We start from the raw sequence: 19,773 nt of genomic DNA, 5'->3' as shown, positions 1-19,773 counted from the left end.
TACCTCCCTCCCTCCCTCCCTCCCTCCCTCCCTTCTTTCTTTCTTTCTTTCTTTCTTTCTTTCTTTCTTTCTTTCTTTCTTTCTTTCTTTCTTTCTTTCTTTCCAGTGTTTTAATGGCTCAAAGACAGGTCAAGAGCTATTATTAAAGACAAACCGTAAGCGTGGATACAAATCAACCGAGAAGGGAGATGAGGGGTTATGCAAATGAGGGGCCGTGCAAAGCCAGACAGCTGGAAGGGTATGGACGGTATGGATGGGGAGTGGCAGGCGCCCTTGGCCCTAGTTCCGACCTTGTGCAGTAGCCCAGGGCAGCAGGGGACACTGTGAGGAAATGCAGGCAGTCTGTGTTTGTGATGCTGCGTCAGTAAGACATGGGGTCTGGAAACTGGGCTCCAAAGCAGGTCATGTCTTGTCCCGTGTACGGGCTTAGGCTCCATTTACCCTGAACTGCAGCCCACTGAGGGCTCTGGCGGATGTTAGATCATCACTTGGCTGCAGTGTGGAGGACCAGGGAGGGGGCAAACGTGGAAGTAGAGAACCAGAGGCTGTGCAAGGCCGGTGTGCCGGGAGAGTGGCGGCGGCACTGGACGGGCGACTGCCCATCCACTTCCGGATACATTCTGAAGCCAGAACCGACGTGCTTCCTCCATGACTGGGCTGGAGCGTGAGAAAAGGTGTCAGTGACAGCCAAGGTCTAGAGTGGCCCTCCATGGAGACAGGGCAGAGTGTGGGTGGGAAAGGTTTGAGGCGAAGATAATTAATTCCACTTAGCATGTAAAGTCTTGTTCAAACCTCAGATCTATTACTAACAGGTTCTGTGACCTTGGGCAAGTTATTTAAACTGTTTGAACCTTGATGTTCTCACCATAAATAGGGATAATGATACCTCAGGATTGGGTTCATATACAAATTTTGGTGTGTATAATACACTATGCACCCAAGCAAAGTATACAGTCAGTGCTCTATAAATGAAGACCACCACTGCCTTTCCCCTCAGTCAAATCACCAAGAGGTGAAACAGAGCCAGGTCCACATACACTAGAGGTGATGAGGTGCCGTGACCCCCTAAGAGCATCAAATTGGGACTAAAAAGGCCCCTGTGTTGCAAGGACCAAGGTCTTGCATTTGGCTCTCAGATCAGCACTAGAGAAAGATATGAAATCATTAGTCACTGGCGTAAATGTCACCTTCATGTGTGGCCAGTGGGAGAGCTACAGGCATAGGGCCCTGGTGAGGACTCTTTCCCTACAATGCCTTGGGGGATTCCAGACAAGTTTTTAAGATGAGAAGAGGTTATTAAATCAGCATCCTGCCCAAAGCCAGCACGGAAGTTGGAATTATCACCTCCCAAGTTACCGAGTCTGGGCAGCATCTAATCCGCCTCTTGCCAAGTTGATAGAGAACGAGGAAAGAAACGCAAACATGGGAGTTGCTGGTAGGTTTGGATACATTTTAAAAATACATTGTAAATACGGGTAATCCTGTGTCGGGAATACACCGTGTGGCATGTAGGAGGTGGTGCTGACTAGGGGAATCTGAGAAACGTACTGAAAATGTCTCCCTCATCCTTCTGCCTCTCTGGCCACCAGCATAGGCACAGGGCTAGCTGGAGACTGGAAGACTTGGAGGGCTGAAGGTCAAACGGTGGGCTGAAATCCTAAGCCCCATCATGTACAAACTACCACCACTACCGGACACCTCCCTTTTCTCTCCATCAATGTCCCTATGCACACAACGGATGCTTTTCTACCTCCTCCAGGGGACTGAGAAATGAGCACATCTGGCCATTTTGCTTTCCATTAAATTAAAGATAAATCATTGCCTCTTTAATTTTTTTCTTTTTTTCTCCCCCAACATAATATTTTTATTAATTATGTGGGAATTTCATACGATGCCCCTTGCTATGGGCAACATGCATGTTTTTGTTTTTGTTATATCAGTCTCTGGCCCCGGCTCCCCTCCCTTCTCTAATAATAACAGAGCGGAACACTTCTGAAGAGTCAGCTTATGAATATGGAGCAGAGATGAGTTTGCAGGCCAGGGTCTAATGAACGGTCACCCATCTGTTGGGCTCCAGCTCCCTCTCGGCTGGGCTGGCTTCACCTTTGTAGAACCTGCTGTCCCTGCCCTCCCAGGACTTTGCACTGCAGGCAGCTCAGCCCCTGCGCTTGCCTAATTCGTCATCCTCCTCCGCCTCCTCTCATCCTCCGCCTCCTCTGGGGATGAGTCACTTCCTCTTTCTGAATTGAAATCCTAAGGTTATTTATATCGTGGAGTAGGGGAATTGATTCCTGGGAGAAAACAGACTAGGAAAGAGGGAAATTGGAGCCCAGATAGGAAGTGATTTGGGGATGAGTAAGACTCAAGAGAGGCTGGGCTAGGGAATGTTTGTTTAAAGAAAAAATAGCACGTGAGGGTCAGAGTGGCTATAAACCGGGAAAAGAAAAAGGACAGGAAACAAAATAAATAGCAAAACAAATAAAAGAAAACAAATAAAGTTGAAAGTGGAAAGTAATCTTCGGTGGCAGAAGAACAAGCCACTCACAGAAGGCAGGAAGGGCAAGCCGGACCCCAGAGAACACTCACCACGAGCACCAGGCAATCCGACATTAGTGTTCCGTGAGAACACTGGCTCAGTTCATCTCTCACCTTACACTCGGGCCTCAGCAATTGCATCTTTAATTATCCAAGATCTGTATCATTAGTGTAAAAACCTACCTGTAAAGGTTTCGGTACAGGGATTTATGCCAGCAAGCCTCTTTGATGTCCCGAAGTCAGAGATCTTGAGAACACCACTGTAGGTATTAATCAATACGTTGTCACCCTAGGGAAAAGAATGCTCCAATCAAAATGTCATCTTTTTTATAGATGCTGTTTGTGGTTGGCTTAAGTCTAATTAAAAAAATAAATGCCCTCAGAACAAACAATGACATTCATACTGTGTTCTTTGTTACTAGTTGATCTCAATAGAGAATTCTTTTCAATACACAATTTTTGATATAATTTTTTGATATGCTATCAATTGTTTATAATTGCCTGTTCGGGTCACAAGGTCAAACAAGGCCTTGAGGGAAAGCTCACCACAGCTTACAGTCAGCCTGGGTTACCTGTGCACAACACCAATATAACTGATAACTTCTAAAGGTCCCAGTCACTTTATGTGCTTTCCTGTGTTGTTTTCTTACACGTTTTACATCACTCAGGACATGACCTGCAGTACTGGAGAACGCTGCCGCCCATCTAAGAGACCTCACATTGAGAAGAACCACTACACAGTCACTCCCTTTCCTTCCTTCCTTCCTTCCTTCCTTCCTTCCTTCCTTCCTTCCTTCCTTCCTTCCTCCCTTCCTTCCTTCCTTCCTTTCTTTTCTACTACCATTCTAAAGTCTCAGTATTATGCTTGCTTTCTAACCTTTTGAACATGTGATCTCTGCCTTTAAAGAGAACACAGTTAGGACGGACACCTTAAATCACACATGCTCAGGCACGTGCTTGCCCCTTCCAATGTCAATATGTATGCTCCCCAAGACAGTCCTCTCTTTGCTCAGGAGGTGCACCCCTTTACTCAAAGTAAAACAAATGACAACAAAAACCTCTCCTTGCTTACTCTAAGAAATGTATGGGATAAAACCAGACGCTGAATATAGCGGACAATGAGGACTACTGAGAACTCAAGAACAATGGCAATGGGTTTTTGATCCTACTGCATGTACTGGCTTTGTGGGAGCCTAGGCAGTTTGGATGCTCACCTTACTAGACCCTACAACATACAGGGGCAGGGATGGACTTTTCTGAAGAGGATTTCATGTATATGAAAATTTCACATCTGGGTTGACAGTGATCTCTCCCAAAGCCAAACCTAACAAAAACCCAAACATGCATGAGAAGCACCCTTCTGAGTTGGGGGTCAGGGTGTTCAAGAGACTCCCAATGCATGACTATTGCCATTGCCCTTGGTTGCCTCCCAGAGATTGAAGCTAAGTCTCTATTGCTGAACATACCAAATAATTTGGACACAAGACATGGAGGATCCAAGCTGGTTCTGATTTTAGAGCCTCCTCTATGAGGACTAGATTTCATTGTACCAGAAGATGCTACACAGGCTTCCAAGGGAGGGAAGTAACCAATAGTCCCAGCCAGCTATGATGCCTCTGGACCAAAACAACGACCAGCACAGTACAATAGCCTTAAGGATGCATAGTGACACATGTGTTGGTAACCAACAGTTCTCTAATGAGACTTAAGGCCAACTCAACAAGAGGGAAATCATGCTAGCTAAGTGCAAAGGGCTTGTGAAGTCATCATGAATCTTGGAGAAAAACCTATAACTATCATTTTACTAAACATAACTCATCGCACCATTCTAAATATTTATCGTTATGCCCTCATCAAAGAAATGTCTCATTGCAACAGACAGAGACCATTTTAGAAAACTTTAATCAAAATGCTGAGAACAATGACAGTGGGGTACCTAGGCCCAAAGACACATTTATAGCACAACTCCTTCACCAAAGGCTCAAGGGTCATGGCAGAAGAGGGGGCAGAAAGATTGTCAAGTCCAGAGGAATAGGAAGTTTATTGTGAGATTTCTTCTAAAAATGTCAGAGAAGCTACACCCAGGAAATCTTATCAATATGGCCACTTAAACAAGACCTTTAAAGTAAGACACCAATAGACACACTGACATGAAAAGGAGAAATACAGTGGTATATTATTTGTGTTTTAATAAACAGTGCTTGCCTGTAGATCAGAATGCAAAGCAGGTATACCAGTCAGTCATATAGGCCAAGTAGGGGTGGTTCACACTGGTATGGGAAGTCCTTCTGTACATGTGCTGCCTTTATTGATTAATGAATAAAGAAGCTGCTTTTGGCCAATGGCTTAACAGAATATAGTCAGAGAGAGAGAAGAAAAAGAGTATAGAGAGTTATAAAAAGAAGTAATTTTTTTGAAAAATAAAACAAAGTCTTTAAAGAGAGAGTAATTTGTAGAAGAAGTAATAAAGAAAAATAAGCCACATAAAGATGGAATATACACAGACAGTCTGGATTATGTATATTATTGTGTTTTGTTTGAATTTTTTGACTGCAGAGAGATATTTGATTCTGGGGACTGCTAATCTAAACCAACATATATACTATAAAGGTATCTTGACCTAAAACTTTGAGTCTAAGAATATGTTGCTTTGGAAAAGAGATTCTTCTTCTGTTTCCACAGAGGATGAGAATCTGTGGATTCCTTCCAAACTAATGTGGTTTGATAGACCAAGACCCACTGAAAGGTTTCTGTGAATACCCCTCAAAATTATTTTGCCCAACAAAAAGCAGGAAGCAGTTTGGAAGAGAACTATACCCAAACTCCCTAAATGATTGTTTATAAATGTTTGTTTACATTCAAAGGGGGATATGCTATAAAGATGAATACTTTGCACTGGTATAGATCTTGGTTTATTGATAAAAATTTAAGGTCAATTTTGTTATATGTATACTTCTGCTTTTGATGAAAGTATTGTGTTTGTACAGCTCATTTAAAAATGTAATGTATAATTAAGAAATACAGGTTAATAGATAGTCATCTATAATAGTCAAGCTTGTAGTCATTTTAGTTAGGTTTTCTAGATGTACAAAGATATATTTCAGTTAGATAGGTATTATTCAAATCTTTCAGAGACCTATGGAATATGACATTTAAAATGTTTAAAAACTTAGGATTTTCATGACAATGAGACACATCTGCTCCTGACAGCACCAATCTACTTCAAGAGGATGTTTGGCATCAAAGAGACTCCTTATGGAGTTTGTTAGCCATTTGGGCAAGAAACTGCTCTTGCCTGGACTGCTTGATGGTATGATGTATATACTGGACATTTAGGACCCACAGAAAAATGAGTACTGAACTTTCCTAAAGGTGAGACGAACCTTCGGGGTTCCTGCTTCATAAAAGATTCTGCCAGACATTCTGCAGGACACAGAAGAAAGTGACTGACAAACTGCCAATATAGGTGGAACTGTCTTTGAAATGTCCTGCTTCATGGAAAAATCTGCTGGATATTATGGGCCTGTAGGCTGAAGATGACTGCCTGAAATGTTACTTTGGGTGATTTGTCCAGGCAGTGGGATGTCTCTGCCAATTTTAGAGTTTTGGAAGTTGCTTACAATGCACTTCCTGTTTACTTAGGTAACATTATATCCTTCTGGAGTCTTTGAAGGAGTTGAAGAATAGATAATTATAATTATAGTTTTCATTAGTTATGATAAAAGATAAAACATAAATATTGTAACTGTAATTCTTGCTTGATACCTGTTGTTATATGTAATTTTACTATGTTAAAGTTAAAACCTTCCTTTTTATTTAAAGAGGAAAGGGAAAATGGTGTAAGAATTCCTTCTGTTTGTGTCCCGCTTTTATTGGTTAATAGATAAAAAAAGCTGCTTTTGGCTAATGGCTAAACAGAATATAGCCAGACTGGAAAAGATATATAGAGAGAATAGGTGGAGTCACAGAGAAGCCATGTAGCTACTGCTGGAGACAGACACGGCAGAACCTTGCCAATAAGCCACAGCCACGTGGTGATACGCAAATTAATAGAAATGGGTTAATTTAAGATGTAAGAGTTAGCCAGAAATATGCTTAAGCTAATGGTTAAACAGTACTGCAATTAATACAGATTTCTGTGTGATTATTTCAAGTTGGGTGGCTGGAAAACAAACTAGAGGTCTCCAACAACACACCATCCATCTCAGGGACTCAGGAGACAGAGGCAGGCGGCTCTCTGTGAGTTCATGGCTACCCTGGGCTACACAAGATCAATCTAGAAACAGATCCAGGTGGTGGTGGCTCACATCTTTAATCCCAGTGTTTGGGAGTCATACACCCTTAATTCCAGCACCAGGAAGGTAGAGACAGAAGCAGTATGATTGTGCTAAGAGAAGACTATGAGGGGGAGAGATAGGAACTCAGGGGAGTGTGTAGTCTGAGGATTCCTGGAAACAGGATCTCGCCCATTCGGTCTGAAGATTTGGTAGAGGTAAAAGATTTCTCTAGTGGTTGGACGCTTTGCTTTTCTGATCTTCAGGTTGAACCCCAATATCTGTCTCTGGGTTTTTATTATACGTGCGACAGGGAATCTCATGGGGTGCCAACACCAGACAAAGAACTACAGGCAACTAAAGAGAGCCAGCAGGAGAATTAGTCTTCCCCCAGAAAGAGCCCCCAAATTGGTTATCCAAGACCAGTGGTCAACCCTGAAATCAATTAACAGTACACATACTAACCAGATTATATTTATATATTTAGGGATATTTATCTCAACAATTAAAGAAACAGAAACCATGAATTTGATAGACAGCAATGGAGGGTATATGGGAAGGGCTGGAGAGAAAGGAAAGCGAAAAAATGATGTAATTATATTTTAATTTCAAAAACCCAAGATTTTTATTTTAGATTTAATCATTATGTATACATTGTTCTGCCTACATGCATGCCTGCAGGCCAGAAGAAGGTACCAGATCTCATTATGGGTGGTTGTGAGCCACCATGTGGTTGCTGGGAATTGAATTCAGACCTCTGGAAGAGCAGCCAGTGTTCTTACCTCTGAGCCATCTCTCCAGTCCCTGCCCGCCCAAACAAGTTTTATTAGTTTTTAATTTTCTTTTTCAAGAAAAGCTAAAGTTTTTATTTTAGAAATTTGTATAAGGATTAATAGGCCTGGCAGCTATCCCGCAAGAGACCATGTTCTGCTTTGTTTGGGGACATTGCATTTCACCCCACAGTGCTCTTAGAAGTCTACTGGCTTCCCTGGGAAAGAAGGCCGGCCACTCCTCATGGAAGACGATAACACGAACATACCTGCAGCGTGGACCAGAACTGACAGCTCTGCTACGGCCATGATTTCCTTATTCCTCCTTCACACTCAGAACACAACCTAGTATTTTCAAACAAAATAATCACCCAGAAAGGACCCCAGGAGTATGAATCACGGGGCACCCTACCTTTATATCCCGGTGAACTATCTGATTGTCATGAAGGTATTTTAATCCTTCCAGTATTTGCTTTGTATAGAAGCCAATGGTTTGCTCATTGTCTTTTAATGGGCCCCATTTGGAACGAAGGAGAGCGGAAAGACTTCCTGTAAAATAAGAAAATGTGGGTAAAACTCATCCGAGCTCCTTATCGCATATTAATAATGGGACACGAGTCGATCCAGACTGCAGTGGCTCTTCACGGCAGGGCAGAAACTACTCTAGTTACCTGGACTCAAACACGAATATGAAAATATCCCTACTCTGAAGGCAGCCATCAGCAACACAGTCTAAGTAAAAGGATGCCCAATTGCTAGCTTTAATCCAAGTCACGATGACTGAAGCTGAATAGTTTCAAATTCTCTTTAATATCTGCTAATAAGCATAAAGGCAATGTCACCTGTGTAACCTTCTTTCAACAGGAATAATTCCATGCAGTTAAGCCTTCTCCCAGGCCTTAGAAATTTGCATTTCTGAAAGCAAGGAGAGTGGATCTTACCTCCCGGGACTTGCTCCATGAAGATTTTAATGAAGCCGTTCTCGCTGAAGGAGCCCAGATATTGGACAATGTTTTTGTGCTTCAGATGCTTGTGCAAGGCAATTTCTTCATGCAGGGGCTGGGAGTATCTGGAAGATGTGTAAATGTCAACAGGCTAAGCATTCAGCCAGACTTTAGAGTATTAATTTAAGCAATGCACATTGAAAATGGCAGCTAAATTGCACCCATAAACAAAATCAATGACCATCTAATCCTTAGGCCATCTAAGGTCTTTATTTCTCGTGAACTCTGGCAACGCAGTTGTGGCAGGGCAAGGAGAAAAGTGTTAAACACTGTTCACAGCTCCTTGTATATGCTAACTCATTTCTTTTAACTAAATGTACTAGTAGGGATGCCAATTTTACAGACAAGAGAAGTAACACATAGAGAGAAGGACTATCCAAGATCATAAAGCTGGTGACAGACTTAAGACATGAATCCAGGAGATTGGATACCATCCACAAAGCCGACTTTCCACATCAGCATGGCAACCGGTTCCACCGGCTTCAGCAACAGAACTACTATTTCAGGAGGTTCTTGTTCAGGAAGGAAAAAATTCCCAGTATCTTTAATGTTCATCTGAAACTTCCCAAAAGCCCACAAACTTTTTAGCAGAAACCACAAAACCATTTATAGTGCTTTCAGTTCACGGATTCAAAACCCTTACCTTCCAAATTCAGAAAGCCTACGATGTCATCATTTTGCCTGACCAGGTGTAAACCAGAGTTCAAAATCATTTGCTTATTCTAGATGACTATCAAATTCTAATAGTATTTTTTATATTTCTGGAGGAGTACCATACTTCTGACAGCTATATGAAGTACTATAAATCTAATAGATGCCAAAGAATTCCACGATCAATGAGTACTTGTGTAGTTATTACACAGTTGATCAAATAATAAGATTTCAACAAATCAACTTGCAATGATTTAACCGGCTTTCTCTGGTAAATCGTGACACCATCTGGTCCAAACAGACATGAGCTTTATTGGCCATGGCAGAACAGCTCAGGTTTAACATAGTTTAAGCAGGAATGAGAAAACAGTGTGGTATAAAAAGCAGCTGGTTGACTTTGGGTCATTGTTCTTGCATGGAGTCCAAGGCGGAGAGGACTTCCTTATTCATGGCTGCTGCTAGATTCCTGTTTGTGGACGGGGAGCAAGTGTACCCCACTCTGCATCAACTGCAGCCACCACATCCTTTAGTGATTCTCCTTGGTGACCGTCTTTTCCAGGAGAATATCCAGATTTCTTCTAGGGCACATGGACTGAAGTACCTGTTTGCTATCTCTTCAAACACTTCCCTGCAATCTCTGCACACTTAACAGGAAGCTGCCCCGCACTGACTGTTTAAGGGAAGGGCCCACCCTGCAGGCATTTTCAAAAACTTGTACTGACTGTACCATTACGGACAGGAACCAAGGGAATTTATTTTGTTGTTAGTATGCTTTGTGTGTATAGTAGCATCTGAGTAAACCTAATGTGCAAGATAATTTGAAAAATGCATTAAGTCCACCTGTGGAATAAGGAAGGGATGTGGCTAAAGAGTACTGTAGCAATCGGGTAGCGACAATTCACTGAACCTCTATATGTTGTTTTAGCCACGTTAACTTTGAGATGCCTGTAGATTTACAAGTGGAGCTGGCACACAGGTTACCCAGGGAGTTCAGGGAACGTGGGACCTATCATCACCATTACTGGAGGGTGGCGAGGAAGATGGCCAAAACGAGCTCATGATGGAGCCTGCATTAAAATATGGTCAAGGAAGGTTAACGAATAATCCAGTTTTATCTTCCATGATTGTAGGAGTGCTACCAGAAGTCCTAAAAGAAGTCATAGCCAGAAATAGAAGGTTGGGAGAGGAATCACCAGTTGCAAACACAAAGCCTCATGTAGTACCCCTGGGGTAGAGAGAAAGGAAATCCTGCTATCGGAGCTATTCAGTTCCCAGGATGACTTTTTTTTCCTACAAGTGATTCCATCTTATGCAAGGCCCTATTATGTATAGAATGGGCCTAGAAGAAAAGACTAAACTCCTCTGACATATTTTAAAATTATTTCCTTTCCTCTGCAAAGAACACAATGGATTTTCTCTTATATTCAAAATGAACGTGTGGGAAAAAAAAACTTTATAGAATAAAACTCAGAAGTGTAGGGCTGCCCAAGAGGTATCCCCTGAGATTCTTAACCCTCCGGACTCCTCCACACTGAGCCTCCAGCAATTTGTTAGCCAGAGTTCGGGTTCTCTAGCCCACACTGTTTCCCTTCCCGTGGAGGTTCTCCTCCAGTTGTGACTTGGCTGCGTTTGCCTCTTCTCTAACTTTCTAGTTCAGGGAGCAGTTGACTGTCTTCCCTGGTGGAGCTTAAAGGGGCTGTTGGTTTCTCAGTTTGCTCAGTGATCTGCTTGCTGGAGGAGCAAGATGTTGCAGTTCTTTACATGACACTGGAAGCTCTGGCTGCATTGCTTCTCCATCTCTTTTTGTTATGAACCACCTTGATCCAACAAGACCCATGGCCATCACACATAGGACCACATCCTCTTTTCTGCTTTTTGAAAGCCATTCCCTTACCTTCAAGTCTTTTCTCCCCCCCCGCCCAGCCAAGTTTTATACAAACAAATCACTAAACGAACAGAAACACTGAGATGGAACCAACATAGTAGAGTTTCCAGACAGTTCCAAGAGTCAGATGATCACCAAGTACTTTCTGCCACACTATTCACAACGCCAAGCACTTTAGAATACAGCTTCCATTAGCGACCATCACCATACCTGCTGTCTCTCTCTGGGATTTCCTTAATAGCAATTCTGACCTGGTTGCTCAGGTCTCGACCTGCATAGACGATCCCGTACGTGCCTTTCCCTAGCACGACTCGGTCACCGTTCTCGTCGTATTCGTAGTCATACTGCAAAGGGTGATGGGGGGCAGAAGAGTGAGACGTGAGCGGAAAACCCCGTTTTAGGTTTCAGAGAGGGGCTTGTTTTATAGTCCGAATTGAATTTGAATTTACCATCCTCTGGCCTCTACTTCCCAAGTGCTGGGATTTCAGGTACTACCAGAGAACACCAAGTCTTTTCACAAATACTTTCCTTATTTTAACATGGCTTTACAAGTGAATTAGTAAGATGGAATTCCCAGGGGAACAAGAGTGAGCAATACAATACAGATGCCATGAAAGCAGAAGGAAGAACTGTGAGTGGGGAGAAAAGGACCTTAAAGTAGGAAGAGGAAGGTTGGGGTTATCCTGAGCCACCTCTCCAGCTCCAGAAACAAAGTATAATGATTTAATGATGACAATGTCACAACGAAACCCATTATTTTGCATGATAATTAAAAATTAATGAAAATAGGAAAAATTCCAAAAACTATTTTTTAATAAGTAACAACTCCTGTAAGAATAATAATAAAAAAAAATAGACGCTGTCAACACAACACAGGTAGCGTGTTCTTGACAAGTACCATCTAGCTTTATGGTTGAGGGTGCCAGGGCCTCTCTAGGAGCCCACCACAATATTTCCTCCACTGGGTCCCGATTTTCACCAGCTGCCTGGCACTACATCTGTTAATGTCCACCACCTCTTATAATCTTGTCCCTGGTACTCAGCTGAGGGTGAGTACAGAAGCACTTCCTTTGTGCCAGGGCAATAAAAGCACCTGAAGGGGCTGGAGAAGGAGAAGAGTTGGAGGTGTGAGTGATGGAAAAGTCATTCTTCCAAGGTCACTTTTGTTTTTTTGTTGGTTTGGTGTATCAAAACGAGACAAAAGCAGTGAGAAGCACTCCCAGGAATGAAAGTGGGCCACAGACGCAGGACAGAAGCAAGACTGAAAATCCCCCAAGGGATTTTAAAAAATGAAAAACAGAGGGCATTTTTGATCTTTTATGTAAAAATAAAACATGTACACTCCCGAGCTCCTAAGGGTCATGCATACTGGTCAAATATGGAGACTGAATCACAAAGTTAATGGGGACAGAGAACACGATGTAGAGGCCACCTCAGACCTGGAGGCGGCAGGCACACCAAAAGGTGCAGTGCACAGAAAGGCAAGACTCAGGCCCTGGACAGGAAACGAAGCATTTAGGATCCTTCAGTGATCAAGCTGTGTCACTGGGGAACCCAGAAAGGGGCTACAGACAGGAAGGGGAAAGCCCCTTGCTGTCTACAGCTATCTGCAGTGCAGATTTGGCAATAGACTTGCCTTATGGAGTGATCTCTGCTGTCTGCTTTAAAAAAGAAAACAATTGGGCTGGAGAGATGGCTCAGTGGTTAAGAGCATTGCCTGCTCTTCCAAAGGTCCTGAGTTCAATTCCCAGCAACCACATGGTGGCTCACAACCATCTGAAATGAGATCTGATGCCCTCTTCTGGCCTGCAGGTAGACACACAGACAGAATATTGTATACATAATAAATAAATAAAATATTTATAAAAAAACCCCTGTGCTATTGTTTTAAAAAAAGAAAACAATTTCTTACATTTAAAAGTCAGAAAAAGGTTTTAATTAATAAATTTATTTTATATCGACTACATTTTCCCCTCCTCCTGTCCTCCCATTCCTTCCCCCCCACTTCTCTTTGCACCTCCCCCTCCCAATTCACTCCTCCTCTGTTCAGAAAGGGCCAGGCCTCTCATGGGTATCAACAAAACACAGGATATCAAGTTGCAGTAAGACTAAGTACCTTCCTTGTACTAAGGCTGGGCAAGGCAAAACAGTCTGAGGCACAGGTTCCCAAAAGCCAGCCAAAGCATTAGGAAACAGATCCCACTGTTCATAAAAGCCAGAACATTTAACATTAAATGCCAATGCATCGTTCATGAAGACGATTATGGTCATGTATTTTTATGTTCATTAAGAAAATGGCCTTGAAATACACACAGCACTGCTAACAAACTTATAAAGAAAAAGAGACAAATACAGGTAATGAGGCTTTAACAGAACTTTTTAAAATGCATATAGCTAACAGATATTTTGCTCGAGACAGGGTTTTGCTATGTAGCTCATGTTGGCCTGGGGCTCATAATTCCCCTGCCTCTACTTCTTGACTGTTAGGATAGATTACAGGTGTGTGCTACCGTGCTACCCACCATACCTGGTTAATTGTAGCACAGAAATTTGAAGTAGAAACTTTAATGGCTCAGAAACTGAAAAATACTACATAAAGATATAAATTGAGACATTTAAAAATAAGAAAGAATAAAACCGACTAGAGAGATTTGTAACAATCAAATGTAACTTCTAGAAACTGGGCCTTAAATAGGAGATAAACAAATTCAGACTCAGGATACAGGAAAATGATAAAATACTAAATAAAATACCAATGACAGAACAGATTATAAAAAGAAGCATAGGGCTAGCAAGATGATCCCGGGAACAAGCCTACTTAACCGTGGAGGCCCAAGTGACTGGAGTTCAGTCCCACATGGTGAAGGTGACAGAAAGACTCCAGTTCTTTGCTGATCTCCATTTGGGGGCAGCTGCATGCTCTCTTGGGCATATACACTGCGCTGGCTAGTTTAATGTCACCTCGACACAAGCCAATGTCATCTGAGAGAAGGGAGTCTCAACCGAGAAAATGGCTCCATCAGATCAAGTTGCATGCAAGTCTGGAGGGCATTTTCTTAATTAGTGATTAATGGGGGGAGGCAGCCCATGGTGGTGGTGCCATCCCTGGGTTGGTGGTCCTGGGCTCTATAAGAAAGCAGACTGAGCAAGCTGGTAAGCAGCACCCGTCCATAGTCTCTGCATGAGTTCCTACCTCCAGGTTCTAGCTCTGCTTGAGTTCCTGTCCTGACTTCCTTCAGTGATGGACTACGATGTAGCAGCGTTAGCCAAATAAACCCTTTCTTCCGCAACTTGCTCTTGGTCATGGTGTTTCATCACAGCAATATTAACTCTAACCACAACATATGCACACTAAACAAATATTAAAAAGAGGCAGGATGATATGATCTACCAGCTTGGGAGGTAGATCATAACTTCAAGGTCATCCTCAAAAACAGGGTTCAATGGTCATGCTGAACTAAATGAGATCCTGTCTCAAATAAATAAAGTAAAAAATAAAAAGGACAAATGACCAAGACAGGAGGGTAATCAGACTCTGGCGACCCAACCGCCCATGCTGGCATCAGCCCCAGGTTGTTTCTGACAGGTTTTAAAGCCCTAGTTGAAGGCAGCTGGGTCATATCTCTTGGACACAGGGCAAATTCCGAAAAGGTGTCCGTTTTCTTGATGGCAATGCTGAGCATCCATCGTGAGGTACCAGAGCTACACAAAAGAGCCTTCCCATGCTAGTAATAAACGCCCAATGTGGAGAAAAAGGACAGTCTTTCTAAAGATGATCAGGGAGAAGACGAATGTGAGGGTGGGCATGTGATGAGCATCAGGGATCATGCAGCCATCTGCCCAGACTTGGAACATGAAACAGGATCTGGTAAAGATGCAAAAAGACTAGCTCAACAATACCAACCGAAGAGTTTGTTGCCACACCCCATTCCTGTGGTCTAGAGTCTAGTAACATTGTGCTGTGCTGGTTGGGATCCCACTAACAAAGATGCTCAACTTCACCACTGTCCCTCTCAGAGAAACAAACCTATACACCAGCCTGAGAACCGTCAACAGTTTATATTATTACAGGACTTCAAAACTCAAAAGAAAAAAGATTCAAATCGCCTTCCTCACTTGCGCTCCAGAAGTCCGTGTTTCATAGTGAGAGAGGCATATGATCACCATTAATTTACATAGGGCCAGAAGTCTCTTTCCAATAAAAATATCGAGTTGTGGCTTAAAGCTGGATCTTCAAAATCAAGAGTTTGCGGTCTCCCCACTATCCCTGTGTGGTGGTTTGAATGAGAATGGCTCCTGTAGGCCCACAGATTCATATGCTTAGTCCTCAGCTGATGAGCTGGTTTTGGAAGGGTTAGGAAGCTTGGCCTTGCTGGAGGCATGGCATTGTTAGAGGAGCTGAGCCATTAGGAGTAGACTTTTAACATTCCAAAAGCCTACAACAGACCCCCCCACCCCTCTGCTTCCCACCATGATGGTCATAGAATAACCCTCTAAAATTGTAAGCAAGTCCCAGATAAACGCTTTCTTTTATAAATCTGCCTTGGTCATGGCGTCTCTTGACAGAAATAGAACAGTAACTAAAACAACATGCTATAGGGAACCCCATCGCACATAACTAAAAAGTGAGTATTTTGTTTTCAAGACCAGCATCGTGAGGATGTTTCAGTGTGCTGTCTGTTCCCACTTACCACCCCCTCACGTTTTCAAACACATGCCTGGTAACCTTGACCTTTCAGACTCCAATCTTTCCTTCCCTTACTCCCTACACCAAAGCCATTGATAGATATTATGAGGGTTCCTCTGTGCGGACTCACAGTACCAGGGTACATCTTTGTCCTAATGCTAGTACCTCAGGACAAGCCTTACTTCTGAAGTCTCCACCAATCCCTGTTCCCTCAACACTTGTTGCTTTCTTCTCTAATAAGATTAGGAGGATGACTTTGAACTTTGAAATATCCAAAGTTCTGAAGTGACCGTCCATGTTAGGATTGCCAGCTCTGCATTCTTGGCTCCTGGCTGTTTTCAGGGATAGGTACAAACTCCTTGGCACAGCATGATCATCCTTCTGGCCACTTGCTCCCTATTTCCTGCCATTTTTCCTCAGTCTCTTCCAGCGGGGATGACCCCAGAAGTGGCTCTTCCCTTGTGCTGCAGGCACAAGCTCAGCAACCATTCATTGACCTCTCAAGATGGCCTGACATGCTTCCAAGGCTTTCTCTTTTCCCTTGGTCATGGGCATCACCATTTTGCTAGGGAATGAACCCACGGTGTGGTGCATGCCAAGCCCTGTCTTTCCCACTTGTTTACGTCATAATTGCTCATCTTAGTTCCTTGGCAGAGGGCACTCAGTAACTATTTGCTTAATAACTAAGTTGGGATATAGCAACAACTTTGAAAATAAGGTGGCAAATGATTTGGAGTCAGTATCAGGTTGGGAGGTAGAAACAGGAGAGTCAGAAGTTCAAAAGCAGCCTGGACTATAATTTGAGGCCAGCTTGGGCTGTGAGACCTTGTCTGGAAAGAAAAAGAAGGTTCAGCATCAGTTTAGCTTTGGTTGCAAGTGTATTTGCCACAGGGCTACTGATTTATTCTAGAGAAGAACATGTATGCAGGTGGGGCCACTGATTTAGTCTAAAGAAGAACATGTAGGCGGTGGGGCCACTTGACTTTCAGTTTTTCTCAGGAACTTAAGCATCCCAAGACTACTTTTGTTAAAGCATCTCCTACTTGGCAATAATAATAATAATAATAGTTAAAAAGCAGTCATAAATAAAAATCAGATCTTGTAAAAAAGTATGATTAAAATAAACCACCTCAATGGCAATTGCTTTTTTGATGCCTTATTACTTATTTTTCTATTCTTACAAAATAAAGACATAAATCAAAAAGTCAGTTCTGAAAGGACACTGAGATGGGCGGTAGCTGGCTATTCTGTAAGGACTGGGAATTATCTACATGACAGACAGAAGAGTGAGCTTAGAATGGGGGCTGAGTACCCAGAAGGGCAAGGAGGGATCAGCTGCTTAATGGCAACACTGAGCATCACTGTGAATACCCAGAGCTATATTAGACAATACACCCATGCTAGGTGCTTAATCTAGGGAGGAAGGATGTCCAGTCCAGGGAAATCTGCCTGGGTAGGGATGTGAGGGTGGGGGACCTGAAACAAACATCGGGGATAATCTAAGCAACCTGTCCAATGACGAATGTGGAAAGAAAGACGGGGGTGGGGAAGAAGGGAGGCCTTTTGAAGGCATGGTTACACTGCTTATAAATTTTGTGTTCTAAAAAAAAAATAAAAAAAAAATTTGTGTTCTATTTCCATGGCAATAGGTTAGCAAGCCAGGTTGTTGCTAAGGGAGACGGGAGCTGCATCTCAAACAAAGGTGGGAATACATGTTGAATCGTGCTTTTTTGTTGTTGTTGACTGCCCAGAACAATCTAAACTGAGATGGCAAGAGAGCTGGCAGGGAAGATCTGAGTGGCAAGAACAAACAACAGATCAGCGATCCCCCAGTCCTTGCACTGACAAGGGACCTAGAGACAAAGGGTATTAATGTATTTTGTATTCTGTATTAGTGCCTTTTCACATTTATTAAGGAGACAGATGTACATCCACACTGAACTCTAGCTGTCTAGAAAGTCACTTCTGGGCATCTTACATGGTTTTTTTTTAAATCGGTTATCACTAAAGCTTTGTACCTCCTCCTCTTTCCTTGCCTTCTGTCAGCTCAAGGCCCCTAGGTACAGAACTTAAAATGGTAGAGGAAAAAAAGTATGACAGAATGAATAATTATCGAGCTGATGCTGCTCTTACACCACAGCTCAACAATACTTTAAAGGACAGACTTTTTTTCAGATATCTAACTGTACATTCACGTTTCAGATTGGCACAAAAACAGAAACGGGATCTTAAAGGAAACAAACCAGTTTGTCACATGATCACTTCAAATCGATGTTGAGTCTCTGTTTACAAGTCAACAGAAAGAGGAATGGTAAGGTCTTCCATCACCATGCAGGAAACTGTTCTTTCATGGAGCTTGTCCCCGCTCCACCCACAAGGGGCCAGCTTTCTCCCCGTGTTCACTGGGAACAACATAGAGACAAGTTCACAAAGCATGCTGGTCTGACGCCTCAGTCCTGTGCCAGCTGATGCGTCAAAGAGAGGTACAAAGGCACACATGTGTGATAGAGAGGGGCCTGTGTTAGCTCTTGATAGTTCAGGGTGTACTGCTGCATGGTAAACAATACAGTGGGCAAAGTCGGGGCAGAAAACCAGGTAAAAACTCAATGGAAACAGAGCCAAGCGAGAAATGGGAGAGGTTAAAAACGATTTAAAGAGAAACATGTCAGAAAGATATGGCGACCAGGCGTGACAGCTGCAACACTTGTCAACGGCTGGGAAGCATGGGTCAGGGAAGGGCATGGAATGGTTAGACCACAGGGTGGACTGAGAAAATACATAGAGAGAGTTAGGGACACTGCATGATCCAGAGACCTCCCTCTTGGGTTTGAACATGAAATTATCCCCATGGGCTCATATGTTTAAATACTTGGTTCCTGGCTCATAGGGTTGTTCTTGCAAGATTGTGGAACCTTCGGTAACTTTTCTGTTAGAAGCAGGTCACTACAGCAGACATGAAGTTCCTGTCTACTTTCTTCCTCTTGCTTCCACCGCCATGTCTTCCTCTCCATGATGGACTGCATGCCCTAGAATGACATGCACCCCACCGAAAAAAAAAAATACTGCACACCTTATAGACTTCATCCCCTAGGACTCCTTCTCTTGAGTTGCTTCTTGTCAGATATTTGAGCACGACCGCAAGAAACACAACGATTTTTGCAGTCCTTCTACAAAGAGCAGCAAAAAGTGGAAAAAAAAAAACTTGGAGAGCCCCAGGATTAAGTCTGAACTGGAGGTCTCTGAGGGTGACAAGAGGAAAGGCAGGAAAGGTAAGTGACTGGGGTTGGATCTCTCTCAGGTATCTGGACAAGATTATGGAGCAACCACCCTCACTCTACAGGGATGTATTACAAGGCAAGCAATAGAATACAGGGATCATAGGTAGTAAGCATTCAAACCTTAATGGCTAGCTATACTCAATGGTTTGAAGACTTCACTGTAAACCAACACATTAAATTACTAGGAAGATGGGCTCATAACCCTTCTAGAAAAAAACACAGCCTTGAGTCAAAATGTATGGCCCTGAATCTAAAGGAAATACTGCTGTATAAGGACAGGAAGGTCCCCTGAGACACGATATCATGCTATCTTTGAAACAACCTTGGACAGTTGGTAGTGTCTTAAGAGATGTTTATTGCTGTGAAGAGACAGCGTGACCACGGGAACACCTTTAAATAAAAACATTTAATTGAGGTGGCTTTCTTGGAGTTTCAGAGGTTCAGTTCATTCTTATCAGAATGGGGAGCATGGCAGTGTGCAGGTGGACATGGTGCTGGCGTTGAGAGTCCGACATCTTGACTCAGAGATAACAGGAAGTTAACTGTCACACTGAGGGAAGCTTGAGAAAAGAGACCTCAAAGCCACCCCCACAGTGACACACCTTCTCCAACAAGGCCACACCCCCACTCCCTTTGGGGGCCATTTTTTTTTTCAAACCACCAGAGTATGAATCTGGAGAATTATTTCA

General features: G+C 42.9%; 1 protein-coding gene across 1 annotated transcript in view; it reads right to left on the bottom strand.

Annotated features, from left to right (window-relative positions):
- Map3k5 (mitogen-activated protein kinase kinase kinase 5) overlaps nt 1-19,773 on the bottom strand; it is a 205,745-nt gene that overhangs the window by 36,375 nt on the left and 149,597 nt on the right. The window contains exons 15-18 of the mRNA XM_050159477.1: nt 11,330-11,463; nt 8,521-8,648; nt 7,992-8,128; nt 2,719-2,824 (exon numbers count right to left, since the gene is read on the bottom strand). Coding sequence (XP_050015434.1) covers nt 2,719-2,824; nt 7,992-8,128; nt 8,521-8,648; nt 11,330-11,463 — 505 coding nt within the window. The remainder of the gene's footprint in view (nt 1-2,718; nt 2,825-7,991; nt 8,129-8,520; nt 8,649-11,329; nt 11,464-19,773) is intronic.

This window comes from Alexandromys fortis, unplaced genomic scaffold (assembly GCF_014885135.2).
Source record: "Alexandromys fortis isolate MF-2015 unplaced genomic scaffold, M_Fortis_MF-2015_v1.1 scaffold_107, whole genome shotgun sequence".
Classification (NCBI taxonomy): Eukaryota; Metazoa; Chordata; class Mammalia; order Rodentia; family Cricetidae; genus Alexandromys; species Alexandromys fortis.
The sequence above is the reverse complement of the archived record's forward strand: the minus strand, read 5'-3'. Positions and strand labels throughout refer to the sequence as shown.